The sequence below is a fragment of the Phaenicophaeus curvirostris genome, chromosome 7 (genome assembly GCF_032191515.1).
Source record: "Phaenicophaeus curvirostris isolate KB17595 chromosome 7, BPBGC_Pcur_1.0, whole genome shotgun sequence".
In the NCBI taxonomy this organism is placed as follows: Eukaryota; Metazoa; Chordata; class Aves; order Cuculiformes; family Cuculidae; genus Phaenicophaeus; species Phaenicophaeus curvirostris.
The window spans coordinates 29390363-29409143 of record NC_091398.1 but is presented as its reverse complement, the minus strand read 5'-3'; the positions used below and the strand labels follow the sequence as shown (position 1 = coordinate 29409143).

The following is an 18781-nucleotide window of genomic DNA, read 5'->3' as shown; positions in this document are numbered from 1 at the left end:
AGCCAGCTCTCCCAGGTGCTAGATGAGCCTGTACCCACAGGGCTGAGTTACAAAATAGCACCTCATGCTTTTTCTCAGGCAGTGTTTGCACTAGGCACACAGTTGCTTGCATGCAGGAGGTATGGGAACTGTGCTCCTCTTGCGGTTTAAGCACCGAGAGGTTGATCTCACCTCTGGATAAAGAAAGCAGAGGCAGGAAGCACTAGTTCAACTCCCCAGGCTGGAAGGAGGCTTATGTGCATGCTTAGGGACATGGGTGAAGAAAACTTGCAGCCCTGGGAGCAGTACTGGGTGATGCTGAGATGGACATGACCAGGGTTAGGTGGTTCCCCATAGTGTGGCGTTACTGGATTCCCTTCCTGGATACATGCAGCTAAATCAGCTAGTTTTCCATGTTAAATGACTCGTCCTGAGTCACTCTGGAACTCTGTGGTAGAGCTGAACCTATCTTCCCCAAGGATATGCAGTTTTGACCACTAACAGCTCAACCACCCTCCTTGGTCACTTGCCCTGTCCCCAGGGTGTAACTTGCCATCAGCTATGAGCTGGACACAGAGAGCTGGACTGGTCCTGAGCCAGGTGCCAGCAGGTACCCTGGGAGAGACCTACTTGAAGCCATGTCTGTGTCTGCATACGCATTTGTGTGACCACCAAAGTCCCATTTGCTAAGTCAAGATCCAACATGCATCCCTGCTAGCTCACCGTGCACTTGTGTGGCTTCTCTCCGGTGTGCCTGCGCATGTGCACCACCAACATGTATTGAGCCTTGAAGGGCTTCTGCTCCCGCGTGCAGTCCTGCCAGCGGCAGACAAACTCCTTCTTCTCCCCGTGGATGTGATCGTTGTTGATGTGCTGGTAAGATACAAGGAAGAAGCAGGTCATTTCTGGAAGAGCTGATGCCAGCAGAGCACACATGGTTCTTCAAAAGCCAGCTGTTCCCTCCCCGGTGCTTGTGGTCAGAAATCGCACCTGGATCCCAGGTGCACAGACAACACTGGGGATGCGGGAGCCAGCTGTGCGGTCTGGTGGATCCTGCAGGGGAAGGCACACTGATTTGAGGGATGAATTTGAGGGATTTGTTGAACCCAGAAGACAAAGGAGACCAAACTGTATACTTCCAGGCGAAGTGCTGCGTCCAAAGCAGCTGTAAATGGGAGGCTTGCAGAAGCAATGAGAACCTGTGGAACTAGGAAAAGAGGACCCCTCAGTGTCTCCTGGCCTACCCGATGCCAACGTTGGGGAGGATAACAGAGTCATTTTTGTCTCTGTTGAACCCTCCTGTGCCACATTTATGCAGCTAGGACCCTTTCCTGGGGTGCTGCTAGAGAATGGAGGAAAGGAGAAGACAAGCCTAAGTTGGACTCAGTGATCTTAAAGGTCTTTTCCAAACTAAATGAATCTGTGACTCTGCGATGCTAACCCTGCTTGCACACCAGCCCTAGGCATCCACCTGCTGTCCAGCATGGGCAGCTGGCAGGAAATGACAGCATCTGTGAGCTATGCACCAAGGAAAGCTCAGTGGTCTCAATTACTGCTAATTACTTGAGTGCCCAAAATCCTGTGCTGGTGTGTTGAAAAGCCAGGCCCAGAACAGTACCTTCATCCCCCCGAGAGGAAGACCAGGGTTGCTTCTTCCCAGCCCAGGGCAGATGAAGCCTTACCAAAAATAAACAGAGCTGGAGACCAGCCCATCAGCAGCACTATTCCTGCAGCGGCCTTGTCTCTCTGAATGGGGTCTCACTGCCAAAAATAATGCCTGCCCTCACTCCTGCATTTTCAGAAGACATTCACTGACAGGAAATCCTAAAATAAACCACTTTGGGTTTGGGTTTTTTTTTTTTTGACTTAGATTTTTTTCCAGCCTTCGTCTCCCAGCCAAGGCCAGGCACACATGTTGTGGTTTGGGATGAGACTCTGTCAGGGTGGCGAGGCAGCACAAGGACACAAAAACATGTTAAAATAGAGTCATTGGCCTTCACAGTCCGGGCTGAATCTAGCCCCGGCATTTTGTGTGCCGCCACCCAATCCTGCTGACTGCTTGGGGCACCAGGTCTACCTGGCGGCAAGAGGAAGTGTATGTTGCTCAGCTGGTCCCTCAGGCACCATGGATAAACACCAAGAGACAAAGTTGTGTGCCAGGAGGGTCAGGGGTTTGGTTTGGGAGAGGTTTTGGATAGGTTTGAAGATCAGCTGCCTCTGGTTTCATTTTTATAGCATGGCGTCAATGTGAGAGATTAGCCTTAGATGGTGGAAATCTGGTCAAGCTCCCAGGAGACACATGGACATGCTAAACCATGTCCAGATCAAAATGAGAAGATATAACTCCTGGCTCTGTTTGTGTGGGAGTGTGACTTGTAAGCAAGACTAGGCATGGCAGCACTAGGAGCAGAGGAGCACACCGGCTTGCCTGTTTGGTCCTGCTTGGGCTAGAGGAAGACACACTTATGGGAAGGGGACTGTAGTCCTTCTTCAAGCTTATTAACTCACTGTTGCCCAACTCACTGTACTTCAGCTACAGTTCCCTAACCCTCATCAAATCTCCACCTGGCTAGAGGCTTTGCTTGGGCTTCTTTCAAATTGTGTGACCTTTGAGGCTGGAAGCAGCAGTAATGCTGGTAAAAATATGTCTTTACTCTTGCTGTTCTGCATTGATATGTGCTTCTCTCACAAGCACGTTGCCCATTGTGTGTGGAGAATGGAGCCTGAATGCCCAGGTACTTTGCTGTGCACACAAGTTGGAGTTTTTCCATGCATGGTGGGATACCACCTTCTTAGAAGTTGGCCCATGACATCTGTATTTCATTTGCATGTCTATTTTGGTCATCCTAAATCCACAACCCCATGTTGCTAGTAATCATAGTATAGTCGCTTCCATTTTTTTAACCTTCCAAATTTAGGAAGATCGTGGACATTCCATCAAATATTTTTCTTTGGGTTTTCTCTTGAAATAAATTGTGCTGAGCTGCCTGGATCTGCCCTGCACTTTGCTCTGGGCACAGCTAAAGAGTTTTTCTTACGTTTGAGAGGGAAATGCAAAAATACTGCTGGGCAAATGTGAGCCCAGCCCATCTGAAAAGGCTGCTGTGGTTTAACCCTGGAAAAGCAACGCCCTGTGGCATGCAACACACAGCCCATTAAGCACATTATCATTCATTTGGTCCCAAACACCATTTCCAAATCTGTCTGTACTCAAGGACTCATTGCATTGAACCAGTGACTTCTGGCAGAGGTAGGCAGATGCTAGTGTTAGATGGAAGAGCACATGCCTCAAACTATCATTTAGAGCGTGGTCTCCCTGTGCTAAGCTAATGTTTGTGTGCAGACCTTGGGGAAACAGAGAACGACATCTACTTGGTGGCATCTAAACAAGACTAAAATGAAGATACATTAAAAAAGATGAGAGCAGACATGACCCCTCCGAAAGAGTGAATTACACACGGATGAGCCCTGGCAGGCTTGGAGCCAGGGTGCGGCAAGCAGCAAAATGCCAAAGGGAAAGGAGAAGACACCAGCTCTTGTCACAAAATTTGCTCAATCCAATATTTTACTGCAAGCAGCAGGATTGCTGAGGATGGTGATTTCCCAGCAGTTCTGGGCTGGCTTTGAACACATGGGGTCACATTACAGACCCAAAATGAGAATGGGAGGGTGCTAGGCTAGGGGCAGGATGAGCTCAGACACAGATTGTGTCTGATTTCACAGGGACAGGCTCTAAGTTTGAGGGATTTATTGACCTCAGAAGGCAAAGGAAACCAAACTATGGATTCCCAGGTGAAGCAAAGCACACAAAAGGTTCTTGGAATTAATTAGAATTGAAAATCAGATTAATTACTTGTTTTGAGGAGCCTTCAGAGAGCAGTTTTGATGCTGGTTTAGTGACATCACTGTGATTATGGGAGCCCTATTTCACAATTTTTAAAATATCAGCCCAGTTTCTCTATTTCAGACCCTGAAGGAGACACTGGATCATGTCTCCAGACTTTGGACCTGTTCTGTTTTTGTGGGAAGGATGAGCTAAGCAGGTCAACTTAGTGTCTCCTAAGTGATAAGCAGCCTCACAGCTCATGTTACAGCAGCATAAAAGGCTTGCACAGCCTAGACAAGGTCCGAGGACAGTCTGGACAATCCCTGACCCACTGTTGGTGTGGATGAGTGAGGAAACTCAGTGAACGCAGCTAGGGAAGAGGAAAGGGCTCATCCCCCTTCCCCATTTTCAGACCAGGTGCTCTGCACAGAGCCTTCTGTCATGGGATTGTGCATGAGGGAGGCTAAAACTGCAGCTTCAGCAGCTGAGAAGAGAGCAACATCAAATAATCTATGAGAGGCTTCCTGCAGCTAAACTCCTCAGGGAGCAGCGACCTGCTTTGGCAGTGTTTACACACCGTATCTCTGATTTGCACCTTTAGTAGCTCCCAGAGTGAGTTCTGGCTGTACAGCAGCTAGTGATAAAAAATGAGGACAAGTGCATAGAAACCCAAATTTATCGCTGGGGTTTCCTCCCAACCATTACTCACATGGACGAGCTGCTCTTGAGTGTCATATTCCTTTGTGCACCCTTCCCAGTGACAGTTCGTCTCATAAATAACCTCTGGCTCCTGTTTACATTCATCCTTATCTAGATCTTCTTTCAAGTCTGTCAGATGCTCCTGCAACACACAAGAGTGCATTGTATAAGGTGCTCATTGTGGCAAGAGAACATCCCTGGTTACAGCGAAACAATGAGTTACAGAGTTTTGGTAGAAATGGGTCAGAGTTAATAACAAGACATGAAACACCCTGAAGCCACGGCTGCAGCAGTGGCTGGCTCCAGCCAGGTGGTGGGCAGTCCCAGGAAAGGCTAGAGAAAGAAAAAGGCTGGCTTTTGACCTTTGGTTTCATCCTTTGCTGGTGCAAACCTTCTGATCTGGGGGTGCAGGCAAATACGAGGATGAAGAAACCACAGAGCAGTCAGAGGCTAGTGGTTACCATACTCACCTGACAGGAGTTGAGAAGGGGGAGCTCCTGTTTTCTGCATCTTTCAATAGAATTGAAAATTGTGCCTAACCCTAACCCAGAGACTTATGTCTACAGGATGCTCCACAGGGACAAAGTTGTGAGCCCCCAAAACACTCCTTTGAGACTGGTAAGTTTGGGAAGCTTGAACAATACTCCACGATGAGTGGGTTTCAGAGCAGAGCTCCAAGGGGTTTAGACTCGTAAGTGAGTTAGTTTTGTGCTGGGCACGCCTTAAGCTCTCTCCTTAACTTCTCTATCCAGCCAGCCCCTCAATGCTAAATGAAGCACAGAAGATTTTTTTTTTATGTCTGCTATGAGGATTAAAGCATTGACACATGCATAATAGTGTAACGTACAAAATAATTAGTACAATCCAGAGGTAAGGACAGCTGTCAGTTCTGTGTGTCAGGCACTTGCACTATAGACAATGCAATCAGCAGCCAATACTGGCTTGGCAATTTAGCAATACAAAACCCAGCAGGTTTTAACCCCCTTTATTCCCTTTCCTCCTGATTACTTCTGCTGCCCAGCACAGAGCATCCTACCCTCCAGGGCAGCTTTAGGCAGGAACATCTGAGGTGACTAACCACATCAGACACTGTTCCTCATGATCTGAAGTTCCTGTGTGTAGACACAGCCAGACCTGTCTCAAACTGCCTCTGACCTGCCTAAACGGAACTACCTGACTGCCATCTCCTTCTTCACCAACAACCTTTCCAATGCCTACTGAGAGGCTGCAAAGATTAATGACTTTATGGTGTAATATGGCTTGGAAAGTGAGATGTACTGTACCGAAGTTCAACAATTTTCACTGACTAGCTGATGACATACACGCCAGCTGTGACTTTCCAATTCAAAAGCTAGATGTAGAGAGGAAGAGAATTAACTGTTAATTTTTTCAAAATAAGTATTGTAAGGTGGCTCTTGGGACAGGAGACTGCAGTAATTTACAGAAAGACTTCTGGAGATTCAAACTATATCAGAGCCCAGAGCAATAGTGTGAGAAAGTTGAAATAGCAGCTTCTTTTTCCTGCAATTCCTATTTGGATGAGCTGTGAACATTATTTTTGCTGAAACATTTCTCTCCATGAAAACTGTGGCCTCTGGAAAAGAGAAATTTTTTACTAAAAATATTATTTTGCCAAAATTTTTATACTGTCTGTTGGAAAAATGTAATAGAAACGATTTTAATTTGTTGACGAGAATGGACTTGTTTCATTTCTGGCTAATTAAACATTAATCTGAATCTGTACTGGAGCTATTGCAGTATCATAAGAACACAGTAACTCAGGTCTCTCATGCCTGTTGCTCTACTGTGTTCCACAAATCTCGTCTGGATTGCACTTTTTATAGCACAAGCCATCAGTGGAGATACTGTCTGGCCAACGATTTTAAGCATCCAAACCACAACTCATATAAGGCATTTCCAGTACAGCATTTCCAAAACAAAACACATACAGGCACACTTTTTTGGGGATGGCTGAGCTTCATACTCTGCAAAAAATGTATCAGTAATTAACTGACTATAACTCAAATTTTCAGCACAGCCTCCTGCAGAACATGAATCCTCAAATTTAATAAGCTGCTGTTGCTTAGACTAACTGAAGAGGAGTCACTACTACATTCAGTCTTTCAGCCTGATCTCCTTGCCAAGAATGGATTGTGTCTCACAAGGTACGTTCCAGTTATTTCCCAGTCAATACCAAAATGCTGCAAGACATGAAGCCTGCATTTCCCTAGAGGAATTACTTCACACATCTCCTCGTTAGGAACTATTACACCAATTAGCATTCATTTTCCTTCTCTTAATTTCACCTTGCTATTCTAATCAAGCCTCCTTGCACCACTTCAAATGATTCTCCCTCTCCTTTCAGTTCTTATTTCACATAAGGTTGAGCACACGAAACTCTGGGGCAGAGCTGCAGGGCTGAGCCAGGCTAATGCTACCCAACCCCTGTTGTTGGGTGCGCTCCTCATCAAATCGGAGCAGAGAATGGAGGATGACAGCCATCAAGCAAGCAGCTCTCTGTCCCAAAGCTCCTCTGATACAGATGCTTGAGAAAGCAGATGATGGCTTTCAGATCTTTTTTCATTTGCTACAAGAAATAAACATGTGGCCCTATTAGCCTGAGTGGTAGCCAGATTGGTTTTTCAGGGCATGTGTTTTTGCAGCAGCATGTAGATGCACTCCTAAACTCAAAGCTCCAGAGATGCCTCTTTGCCCTAATCGTGCTGACTACAGCATGTTTATCTTTCCCTGATATGCTATCTTCATCAATTTTACCAGCCCCCTGATGACTGCACACGTTGCTGTCCCCATGCATCATGCTGAGACCTGCTCCTGAACCAGGGCACAAGCAGAAATTTGTCATCAACTCTTCCATTCGCTTGACAATAACACGGCCTAATATTTCATGAAAATGAAGTGCCCAGAGCACTCCTGATAGTTTACAGTTGTGATAAAGGACAGTCAGATGGATACTGTCAGCCATTAAACAGTTTGCAATCACAGAGCTCTGGAAAGAAAGCAAAGGCCTTTGGGCCCTTCTTGGTGTCAAATATTGTGTCACCAGTTTAAAGGATGTTTCTAGGAGCAATGCCTTGTTGAATCAAGAAGTCGTACTTCTTTTTATTGCAAGCTTTCTACCTACATGCAAGATTTCCCCATAATCTATGTTTGCTCTGAGACACTAATGCTGCTTGCTTTGCAGCAGAGAAAACTCAGACATTTTTAAAGTTACCATGCTTGAAAAATTCCCTCCTTCCTGTTTTTTTACCCAAGAACAGCAACAGCAAGCTGAGTTCCAAGCACCCATCAAAGGCTTCACTCAGTCACTGCAGCTCTGTCCTGTACATTGCTGGGACTTCATGTTCTAGAGACACCTGCCCACCTTGCGGACTTTCATGCCTTGCTCCCAGCTGCAGTAAAAGGTGCCAAGAGTATCATTCCCAAAGACAATGAAATCCAGCAGCTCATTGCCTCAGCCTCACAACTCATCTCGCACCAAGAAGATTACCTGTGTGGTTGGGGATGCTGGGGGCAAGCCCTCGACTTCAGTCTTGACTTTGCTGCGCTTGTTAATTACTGGATTGACTGTGCTGCTCACGGCTGACTCGCTGCTCTGCTTGCTCTAGGAAAGAAAATGAGGTAAAATATGGCACTGGGGTTTAGGATGAGAGACTGGCTGCAGCCCACCTCTTCATTAAAAGTTAACTGAAAAATCAGTCAAAATTGAGGAGTGGCTGGGCCAATGGAGTATTGTCCTGCTGGCCAAAATCACCATGAGGGCTTGTGCAAAGCAGAGAGATGGAAGAAAGGGAAGAATCAAGGACAGTGTCAGCTTCTGCATGCTCACCAGCGAGCCTGGCCTCGCTGCTGCTGCTCCATTTCAGAGTTATTCAGTCCCTGTTGAAACCAGCAAAACCTTATGCAACCCCCACTCAAGCCACGATTTTATTTCTCAATGTGATGAAATGACTTGTTGAGAAAATGAATTCCTGTGGGGAGTGGGGGACTCTGGTTACGTGTGAGGGCTCCAGAGTGCTGGGTGCATGAAAGGCTATGTGTATATTTTGCTAATCTCTTAAAAAATGGGAACAACTTCAGGAGAAAAAACATCCCATTGTATGTGCATAAAATTGGAACATTAAGATTTTAAATACACTCTTGCTAATTGCTCAATATCAGTCCTGCAAGTTATTAAACAGAGAATAACTCCTACCAGCAACATTATTTTGGTAGCCAGTTTGTAAGAAGAAAACAAAACCAATCAATCAAATAACTTTCAATAACAAACAGAGTTTGCCATGCAGCAGCCACGAGAAACCCTGAAACAATAAACCAGTCTGAAAAGTTCAGTATGATAAAACTAAAACAACAATTTGAAATGGGTATGAAATGAGTTGAAATAAGTCTTTGGGGAGCAAAGCAATTGCAATTTAGACTGTCAGGGAATGAAAATGGTCAGGAAAAATGATTAAAAATGTGCTAGATGCATTCACTAGCCCTGTGCATGTGGAGGGCTTGTGCACACATGCATGTGCCCGTATGAACTCATAGGTATTTACAAGGATGCATTTGAGGTGTGGGATTTTATACACATCATGGTATTCCTAGTTTTCAAAATGTGGCCCCTGGTTTTGCAAATCTTAACAATAAAAACTAACCGCAGGGATACCCCAAGAGAGAAAGCTACTGAAAAAGAAGGAACAGTAAGTAAAATAGCTAGAGGTCCTAGGTATGATGCATTTATTTGTTAAAGAGGAAAGGAACAAGGTGTTTTATGACCATCAGCATGGTTCATGCCAGTAGGAAAAAAGGAAGAAGTGACTGGTAAAGGAACCGACAGAGCTTGGTTCACAGTGCTTGGGATCACTCCAGTGTGTGCTGATATCCCTGGACTCCAATAGCACATATCACGTGTTCAAAGAGATTCCCTGCCTGAGATGACACGTGCCTCATCTTTGGCGCTTTGATGGATCAAGGCTTTTGGTTCCTGTGGGGGTGTGTGTGCAAGGAAGGGAGGTGGATGCAAAATTTGGCTGTGATTGGTCCAGAAACACTTTGTCAGGAGGAAGAAAAAGCAGTGAAAAGGGACAGTGTGAGTGAAAAGAGAGTGGGTAAAACTCCACAGCCATCCCATGGAGAACATGCCTTCATTTCTCTGTATCTTATGCATGGAATGAGCCAAGACGGCTGTCCCTACCTGGCTGGAATCAGAGATGCAGTTGCTATTGCTGCTGATCTGTGCCGGCGGTGGGTTGACAGAGATGACTGCCATATGCTGCCGCGGGGGGAAGGTTGGGGATGGCTGGATCAGGGGAGGAGTGTGTCCGAAGGCTGAGCTCAGGCCTCTCTGCTGAGTCAGGATCTGCTGGTACGTCACGGGGTTAATGGGGTGGGGGAAGCTGAACGCCGGGCTGCAGCAACAGGAGGAGGAAAAATGATGAGGAGTTATTTTAAACAATATTTATCATATTGGCTAGTGACTGAATCAAGTTTGGCTTCCTGAAAACTCCAGGAGACAGGCTGCAATGCCCCTGCTAGATGCCTTCAAAGCCACGATAAGCCTGACAGTTTGCTTTACTGCAAAGACAGGATTTGTCTTGTGTGCCTCAGCAACCCTGTGAATCATTTTGATCCATGTACCAGACTGATGGCAATTTCTTGGCTTCCTGTGTTTAAAAACAGTCAAAGCCCTTGGCAGGGAGTGCAGAAGAAGATGGGACTTGAACACATCTGGCTTTGCAGCCCCCAGGTTTTCCCAGGCAGGCTTATTCTGCAGATTTGTAACCCTGGAGTTACGCTATCCTGTATATAAAAAACCAGCATCATGTGGCTCATTTGGCAGAGAGCACAGCAGGGATGAATAACTATCCATTTCACATAGTCCAAAACCACATAATTTACTCTGCATTCAGGTAAGGGGTGCGCTAGCTCAGGGGACTGCTGAAGTATGTCACCCTTCATATGTAGGTCACTGGTTCAGCTCTAATCTAGGTCAGTGGTGACCAGAAACCCCACCAGCTCCTGGTAACAGGTCTGAGTCAGGATGCTACAGCCAACAGCATTAAAAACGAAGCACTGCTTATGGAAACAAGGGGTTCACTCCGAGGGTTGAGTCTCCTTCACAGTGATGAAGCACCAGAGATACTCTGCTGCCTGTGCTTTAGGTAGGTGACGCACGAAACATAGACTCTCAGCCCCAAAACTGATTATTTGTCACCTTTAAGAGGTTGTTGCCCCAAACCATTACTGGCATGGTATTTTCTCTCACATCTCTAAAACTGCCCACAGTGTCACTGTTCAGACATTGGGGCCATAATTAGCAACACGCTTAATTTCCAATTTTACTTTTTGAAAAAAATCCTTATTGATGGTAACCATACAATTAGCATTCCTGTTCCAAATCGGTTAATAATAACTTGACCAAAAGAATAAAGGGTAAAAATTGCTACAGTATAAAAGGCCTCTGGGAGTTAAATATGTGCTGCAGCAAACGAGGTGTGATGGCAGGCTGCTGCACAGCTTTGTTATGTTACAGCGAAATCCAAAACCACCTTTCTGAAGTACTACTGGATCTGGGTCTGAGTAGGTGAGAAAGGATTTCATTCTTGCCACTAAGACATTGTTAAAATAGTAAAAAAAAAAATAGTAAAAAGTTTTTTCACCTAAAAAATCCTGTTCTATATGTAACCCATTTTACAATTCCTGACATTCAAGATACACCTTTAGAACGCTGAGAAGAGTTTCAAATTCACTATTATGACTTGATTACTCCCTCAGACTCAAACAACTGACCATTTGGTCAGACTCTACATTCTACTGATTTGTTGAAAATACCAAATGCTACCCTGAAAAGCTTAAAATCTGAGTGTAAAATGAGACCCTACAAGTATTCCCAGTTAAAGATATCAGGTGACAAGACTAGAGAATTATGCTTACAAGACAAGAAGTTGCTATTTGTTTAAGTTAACATTATGTTTGATTCTACAATCAATTTCTAAATGATGATGCTGGATAAAGTAACTGATAAAATTAATGTTACAGTTACTAATGACAACATATCTGTTTTTTTATGAGTGCGTGATCTTTATAAACCCTTGCTTTGCAACATCAGTGTTAATTAGAACTAACATTTTTAACAGTTAGGTCATAAAAAGAATAATAAAATTGTGAAACTTGGGTGAAGTAATCACAGCAGGAATTGACAACAGTGAATTGCCTAGAGTAAGTGCCTTTTAATTAAGGTTTGAGCAAAAGTTTACTCAAGGGCTTAGATTTGTTTTAAATATGTTTTTAGAATTAGGCTCTTAAATCCACTCAGGCAACATTTTTTTTAAGGATGTGGACCAATAATTTGGATCGGGGCGATCTCTTTAATCAAGGGGTTCTTAACCAGTGCAGTTGTTCGTAATCAGCATTTTTTAAATGAATTTATTCTCTGTTTCTGCTTGCAGAGAGGCATGATCATACTGTAATTACTAGAAATCTGGTAACCAATAATCCCAATCCAGCAACATCTCTCTCCCATATGCCACAAAGTACCCTTCCACATGCAAAACCAGATGAGGGCCTTGATTTAATACTCTGCCCAGCCCCAATGCACAAAAGTATGAGGTAGCAATGAAGGAAAGGGCTCCCTTACTGGAAGTTCTCCCTTCCATTTGGGAGGATTATTACGCAGCTGAACAGAGCTGGTCCCAGAGCTTTACCTGATTGTCCCGGCAGATAGATGGCCGTAGGAGCCACTTGCTGCTGAACTGCTTCTAGAGTTGTTGATATATGCCACAAGAGAGTTCGGGGAGGTCCTGATCATTGTCTGGAGATCAATGCTGGCATCAGACAGCGGGGAGATAGACAGGGCTCGTTTTCGGCTTAATCTTGGAGTCACCCGTGGGCTCGAAAACCTGGACACTGTAGGAAAGAGAGACTTTGTCAGAGAAAACCAGCAGGTTGCTCCCTTCCTGCAGAGGGGCAGGAGGTGCTGAGACCTGCTGCGCTCGTGACTGCTGTGGGATGTTCAGGAGTCAGAAGCACTGCAGGGACCAGCTGCACTTTGACAGGAGGTTTCCTCTCTGCTGGATGCTGAGTGACAAGGGTCATGCAGCACCGTGAATGTCCACTTGCTTCTCCCTCCTTGGTGGATAAACAGAAGCCTGGCCATCACCCCCTTTCATTGGCACCAGATTAACTCTAAATTAAAAGGAAAAGGCCCTGCAGAGTTTCCATGAGTGCAGCCGTCCTCGTTGCCTCTGTGGCAGGAGCAGAGGGACAGAGTTGCCGCACGGCAGAGCCGAAGCAACCCTAGGAAATGGTGCATGCGCTTGTGTGTGGAGGGAGCGGAAACCAAATGAGCATGAGCACAATGCTGGCCATCCAATTAACAAAGGAGGCAAGGCTCCAGGAAACCTGAAAGTAAATTAAGAGTTTTAAGAAAACCAATTTGGCAGCTTAGGCACGAAGTTCAAGCTCTCCCCCTCCAAAGGGACCTGCCAGTGCCTGGACCCTATTAGCAATTGTCAGTCATTCGGGCATGAAGTCATTTCCAACACTGCGAGCCCCATTTGTGGATGTGCAGTACATGGCGAGTTAATACTGCACAGATTTGGCCTCCCTCAGTGTTTCAGCACTGCTGACTGGAACAACTGACTTAATCCAGAGGAAACTCTGCCCAGGCCTGACCCAGCTACAAATCTCCTGGGTGGCACGGATGGGAGCTGGGAATGGGCGTTACCACAACGTTCTCAGATAGCAGGGTACCAGATCCAAAGCCCGCCCCAGTCCCAACCCTGCCTGGAATGGCTCATCCCTCCAAAGCAATGAGAGCAGCATTTAGGTCACCTGTGTTTTTTAAAAGAAGATTTCTAAGACTAAAATATGCTACTTCAATACAGGGTTTGGCTGGTAATCCCCATCATCCACCCAAGTGTGCAGGAGGGCTCAGCTTCTCCAGCTCCTTCCCTGACAGAATCACAGAATGGTCAGGGACCTCTGGAGATCATCCAGTACAATCCCTCTGCTAAAACAGGTTCACCTGGAGCAGGTTGCACAGGGATGTGTCCAAGTGGCTTTTGAATATCTCTGGAGGAGACTCCACAACCTCTGGACAGACTGTTCCAGTGTTCTGTCACCGTCACAGTAAAGAAGCTTTTCCTCATGTTCAGGTGGAACTTCTTGTGCTCCAGTTTGTGCTTTTTGCCTCTTGTCCTGTTGCTGGGTGCCACCGAGAAGACTCTGGCCCATCCTCTTGACACCTGTCCCTCAGATATTTATAAGTGTTCATAAGGTCCCCTCTCAATCTTCCCTTTTCCAGGCTAAATAGACTGAGCTCATTCCGCTTTTCCTCATAAGAGAGGTGCTCCAGTCCTCTAATCATCTTCATAGTCTCCCGCTGGACTCTTTCCAGCACCTCCTTGTCTATCTTGAATTGAAGAGCTCAGGATTGGACACTACTCCAGATGCTGTCTCACTAGGGTGGAGTAGAGGGAGAGGGTAACCTCCCTCAACCTGCTAGCCACAGTGTTCTTGATGCACCCCAGGATACCACTGGCCTTCTTGGCCATGAGGGTACATTACTGGCTCATTGTCGACTTGTTGACTACCAGGACTCCCAGGTCCTTCTCTGCAGAGCTGCTTTCCAGTCAGTCAACCCCTAACCTGTATCGATGTAGGGGGTGGCCCCTCAATGTGCGAAGCACTGAATTACTACCTGGCTTTTCCAGCGGTGGTCTCCCCAGAAAGCTTGCTGTGAATATATCATACTAAACACTGTGAATAAAACAGTAGCTTGTCCGGACAGGCAATATGAGCTATTTTCCTCTAGTTGGTTGGAGGGACAAATTTTGATTGCATACCACCAAATACAAGCCCAGCACTTTGCAAGACCATAAATTTTCTGTCCTGATGACTATGCTGGTATGGGAGAAGGTGAATGGGATGTAAAAGGAGGTAAAATATATCCTGCCAGCATGATCAAATAGTTCCTTGATTTGTGTTGCCTTGCAGAAGTTTTTGTCAATATTTCCCTGAGAAGCAATGATTGGGTTGCAGTCACCCATCGTCCACATGACTCATCTGGGTACCTAAGTGGCTCTGTCGTGACCATGCCTACGTGCTGCGTAATCAATAGGGTGTAGTACCATCGTGCTCTTATTACCCATAATGTCCCTTGTTGCACAAGAAAAATGACTTGTCAAGGTCCCACTGGAAGTCCAAGGTTAAGCTGTTACTTGAACCAAGCACTCTTGTTACTTTAATCCTACACCTAAGAAGCTTCAAGAGTTGCTAGGTGCAATACTGACAATATTGGCGATGTTTCCTAAAAAATCAGGCTGTTGTAGAGCTGCTGAACACATTCCTTTAGCATTTTGTATAACTACATTATGCAGCACCACCAGGCAGGAAGAAGCCTGAAAATATGACTTAAGGACCAAGTAGTAAACAGAAAGAACACACAGGTCTGTAAAAATCAACTCCTGAATGTTAAAGCTGAACACAGTATCTGGGGTGCAGCCTCACCAATGCAGAGTACAGGGGGACGATCACTTCCCTAGTCCTGCTGGCCACACCATTTTCTGACACCAGCCAGGATGCTGTTGGCCTTCATGGCCACGCTGCTGGCTCATGTTTAGCTGGCTGTCAGCCAACATCCCCTAAGTCCTTTTCTGTCAGGCAGCTTTCCAGGCGCTCTTGTCCAAGCCTGTAATATTGCATGGGGTTGTTGTGCTCCAAGTGCAGGACCCAGCACTTGGCCTTGTTAAATCTTGTAGTATTGACCTTGACCCATCAATCCAGTTTATCCAGATCCCTCTGTAGAGTGTTTCTGCTCCTGAGAAGACTGATACTCCTGCCTGATTTGGTATTATCTGCAAATGTACTGAGGGAGCACTCGATCCCCTCATCCAGATCATCGATAAAGATATTAAACAGAACTGGCCCCAACACTGAGCCCTGGGGAACGCTGCCTGTGACCAGCCACCAACTGGATTTAACTCAGTTCACCACAACTCTCTGGGCTCAGCCATCCAACTAGTTTTTACCCAGCAAAGAGCACACCTGTCTAAACCATGAGCTGCCCAGCTTCTCTAGGAGAATGCTGTAGGAAACAGTGTCAAAAGCTTTACTGAAGTCCAGGTACACAAGATCCACAGCCTTACCTTCATCCACTGGGTGGGTTACCTGGTCATAGAAGGAGATCGGGTTGGTCAAAAATGACTTGCCTTTCATGAACCCCTGGTGGCTTGGCCTGATTCCCAGTCTACTGAGCACATTCAAGATGAATCGCTCCATAACCGTCCCCAGAAGTGTGGCCAGCCTGACAGGCCTGTAGTTCCTTGGATCCTCCTTCCAGCTCTTCTGGGACCTCCTCTCCTGTTAACCAGGTCTGCTGATAACTGATGGCGAGTGGCTCGGCAGCTCCCTCAGTGCTGTTGGGTGGATCCCATCCGGCCCCACAGACTTGTGAGCATTCAAGTGGCATAGCAGGTCACTAATTGCTTCTTCCCGGATTATGAGGGCTTATTCTGCTCTCCATCCCTGTCTTCCTGATCAGGGGGCTGAATACCCTGGGGATAACTTGTTTGACTGTTAAAAACTGAAGCAAAGAAGGCATTAAGTACCTCACCCTTTTCCTCATCCTTGGTGGCAATGATCTGCATCCAATAAAGGACGAAGAGTCCTTGGCTCAAACTTAGTTTCACACTGGTTCATGCAATTTGGGTGCTCCCAGAGCTCTGGACCAAGTAATACGAGGGTTGGGCAAGTCTAGATCATAATGGTCAAAACTGTACTCTGTCTGCAACTGTATTGATTTGAACTAATTAAAGTCTTTTTTTTTTCTTTTTCTTTCTTTTTACTTTTTTATTTTTTTTAATTTTCCTCTGACTATAAGACATCTTCATTTAATACACAGGCCTCAACCTATGAAGACCTGGGTGCTGTTCCCAGTCGTCATCCCCCCCGTGACATATCTCGTTGAGCAAGTTGTTTCTTCTTTCTGTGTCCCTGTTTCCCAGTGTCTTCTATTAAGATGAGCTCCTTCAGATGGGGTTTGTGTTTTATTCTATATATATCGCATCTAGCGCAATGGGGCTCCATCTCAGCTGAGCTGTCAGTGTTTCTGTCCTACAAATAATATGTGTCTTCCCAGATATAGATACTGTTTTCTGCATTTGCATTCCCACAGTCTCCTCCTTCTCTAACAGAAGGAAGCAGGCCAGATTTGACAGTCATATTTATCTCTGTTACTCCCACACCTCAAGGGAGATCTGTTTATTAATGTGCCACTTCTCTTGATAAATTACTAAATAGGTAGAAAAGCCGTGTACTCATTTCTCGCTGTTCCTTCCCATGATTTATGTCCACAGTGCTAGTTCAGCCATTGGTCACCATTAATTTGCATAGGGAAGATGTCCCAACGTCCAACAGAAACCTGGGTTTTTGCAGTGCATCCAATGTGGGCACCTGTCCCTGCTGCACAAATGTATGTCATTTTTTCCCCATGTAAAACTCTATTGGAAGCTGTCAGATTTGCAAGCTGGCTGGGGACCTTTCTAGCCCCAAACCAGTATTGTGCACTGTGTTAGCATCTGCTCTAATCTAGATCTTGTGCGTGCTGTGGGTTACCCAAAATGTTCGATAGCAGATCCAATAGGTTGGGCTGATGCTTTACAGAAAAAGCTGCTTAGGTCTTGTGGGCTTCCAGTGAAAGCTGTGACCTAAAATTGTGCTACGGATGAATAGCTCCTCTCTTCCCAACGACAGCCTGCCCCAGGTGCCTGGGAAGGGAAGAGTCTGGGAAATGGAGAAGGAGTTTAACTACACAGAGAAGCACTCATTAATGTGTTTAGGAAGAGGGAACCTTTTCAAAATTAGCAGCACTAGGATTGTTCTTAATAATAAAATTGGCCTGAGCTAATCCTATGATGTGAGGACACTGAGCACAAATGTTAAATGATACCAGGCAGTAGCAAACACAAGCATTAGTACAGCTGAACACGCAGGCAAGGTGTACAATACAGACTGACTGACAGCCACTTGAATACATAAGCAAAATCCTCTGTTGCCTGAGGTCCAGTAACGTTTCAAAGGAAAAACCACACACAACTTCTTCAGCAGTGACTGTATCCAGAGAAGTAAATGAGGGTGGGATCCATTTTTTCAGATACAGAGACAGAGAGCCTCGGGAGGATTTATCACTAGCACTCCCTCTCTCATCTCCCCATGAACAGGGTTATTTTCAATACTTTTTTGATGTTTGGAAAATATGTTGGGGGAACTTTCCAAACTGTCAGAGTACCCCCTTCAACACACTTGAAATTAAAAAAAAGAAAAATCTGGTTTTTTTTCTTTTGTTGTGCTAGACGCTGTTTTGTTCAGAAACCTAAAATCATCACAGGTTAAAATGAATTTTTAATAAGTCACATGTTGAAATAAAAGTAGGAAATTATTTTAAAAATAATTCCAGTCATCTACTAGAGTTTCATTTTTTAAATTAATTTTTCTGTGCCTCTCTACCTCAGATGAAGTTTATTTTTACCTTCAATTCCTTTCGCCTGAATAGTAGTGAGAGATGGGAAAATTTTCTCACCCAGGTCCAGAAAGAACTGATGGACCAATGCCCACACAGCAAAATAAGCAATAAGACAACTCTATGAGATATTCTATATGATTACCTCCTCTGATGTTTGATAATATTTCCACCCAAGTACATTTACAGGATGCGTTGTGGCTGTTTCTGTGTCAATTTGCTCTGCTACTTCTACCTCTCACCTTGAATGAATACCTATTAAAGTGAGCAGATGCTTTCCATTGACTTCCATGGACTTCGGAGCATGGAATAAATATGAATTTAAAAGCTGACCTGCTTGTGTTATCTATCTAATTGTATTCATCTATCTAATTCAAACTAATTCTTTCCCACTTGGAAAACAGGCTATGTTTATGCACTCAGTTTTTGGACATACTAACAGCTGGGTTTTTATTTATTCGGTGTATATTAGCTCTGAATGGAAAAATGGAAGAAACCTGTCTCTTTTTTTTTTTCGGTTTTGCAGAAGATAAAGATACCTCCTTAGAATTCAAAACTGTTTGAGATTTCAAGCAACCACAAAAACATCCCCTAGCTTGAAGTAAGACACAGGAATTTTTAAGCCAAAAGACTGAGAGGGATTAAAACTGAGATGTGAACTGGTGAACAGAAAGGTGCAGTAAATGTTGAGCCCAAAGCTCTGAGAATTGGTTATAGCGCTGTGGATGGCAGCCCATGAAGGTCGATAAAAAATT

The 18781-nt window shown here is 45.1% G+C and overlaps 1 protein-coding gene across 4 annotated transcripts in view; it reads right to left on the bottom strand.

Annotated features, from left to right (window-relative positions):
• GLI2 (GLI family zinc finger 2) overlaps window positions 1-18781 on the bottom strand; it is a 149168-nt gene that overhangs the window by 16856 nt on the left and 113531 nt on the right. For 3 of the 4 annotated variants that reach the window (XM_069861399.1, XM_069861400.1, XM_069861402.1), the window contains 5 exons: window positions 12211-12412; window positions 9702-9915; window positions 8013-8126; window positions 4515-4646; window positions 703-852 (listed from right to left, as the gene is read on the bottom strand). In XM_069861399.1, the coding sequence (XP_069717500.1) occupies window positions 703-852; window positions 4515-4646; window positions 8013-8126; window positions 9702-9915; window positions 12211-12412 (812 nt within the window). The remainder of the gene's footprint in view (window positions 1-702; window positions 853-4514; window positions 4647-8012; window positions 8127-9701; window positions 9916-12210; window positions 12413-18781) is intronic. The other variant, XM_069861401.1, reaches the window with a different exon arrangement.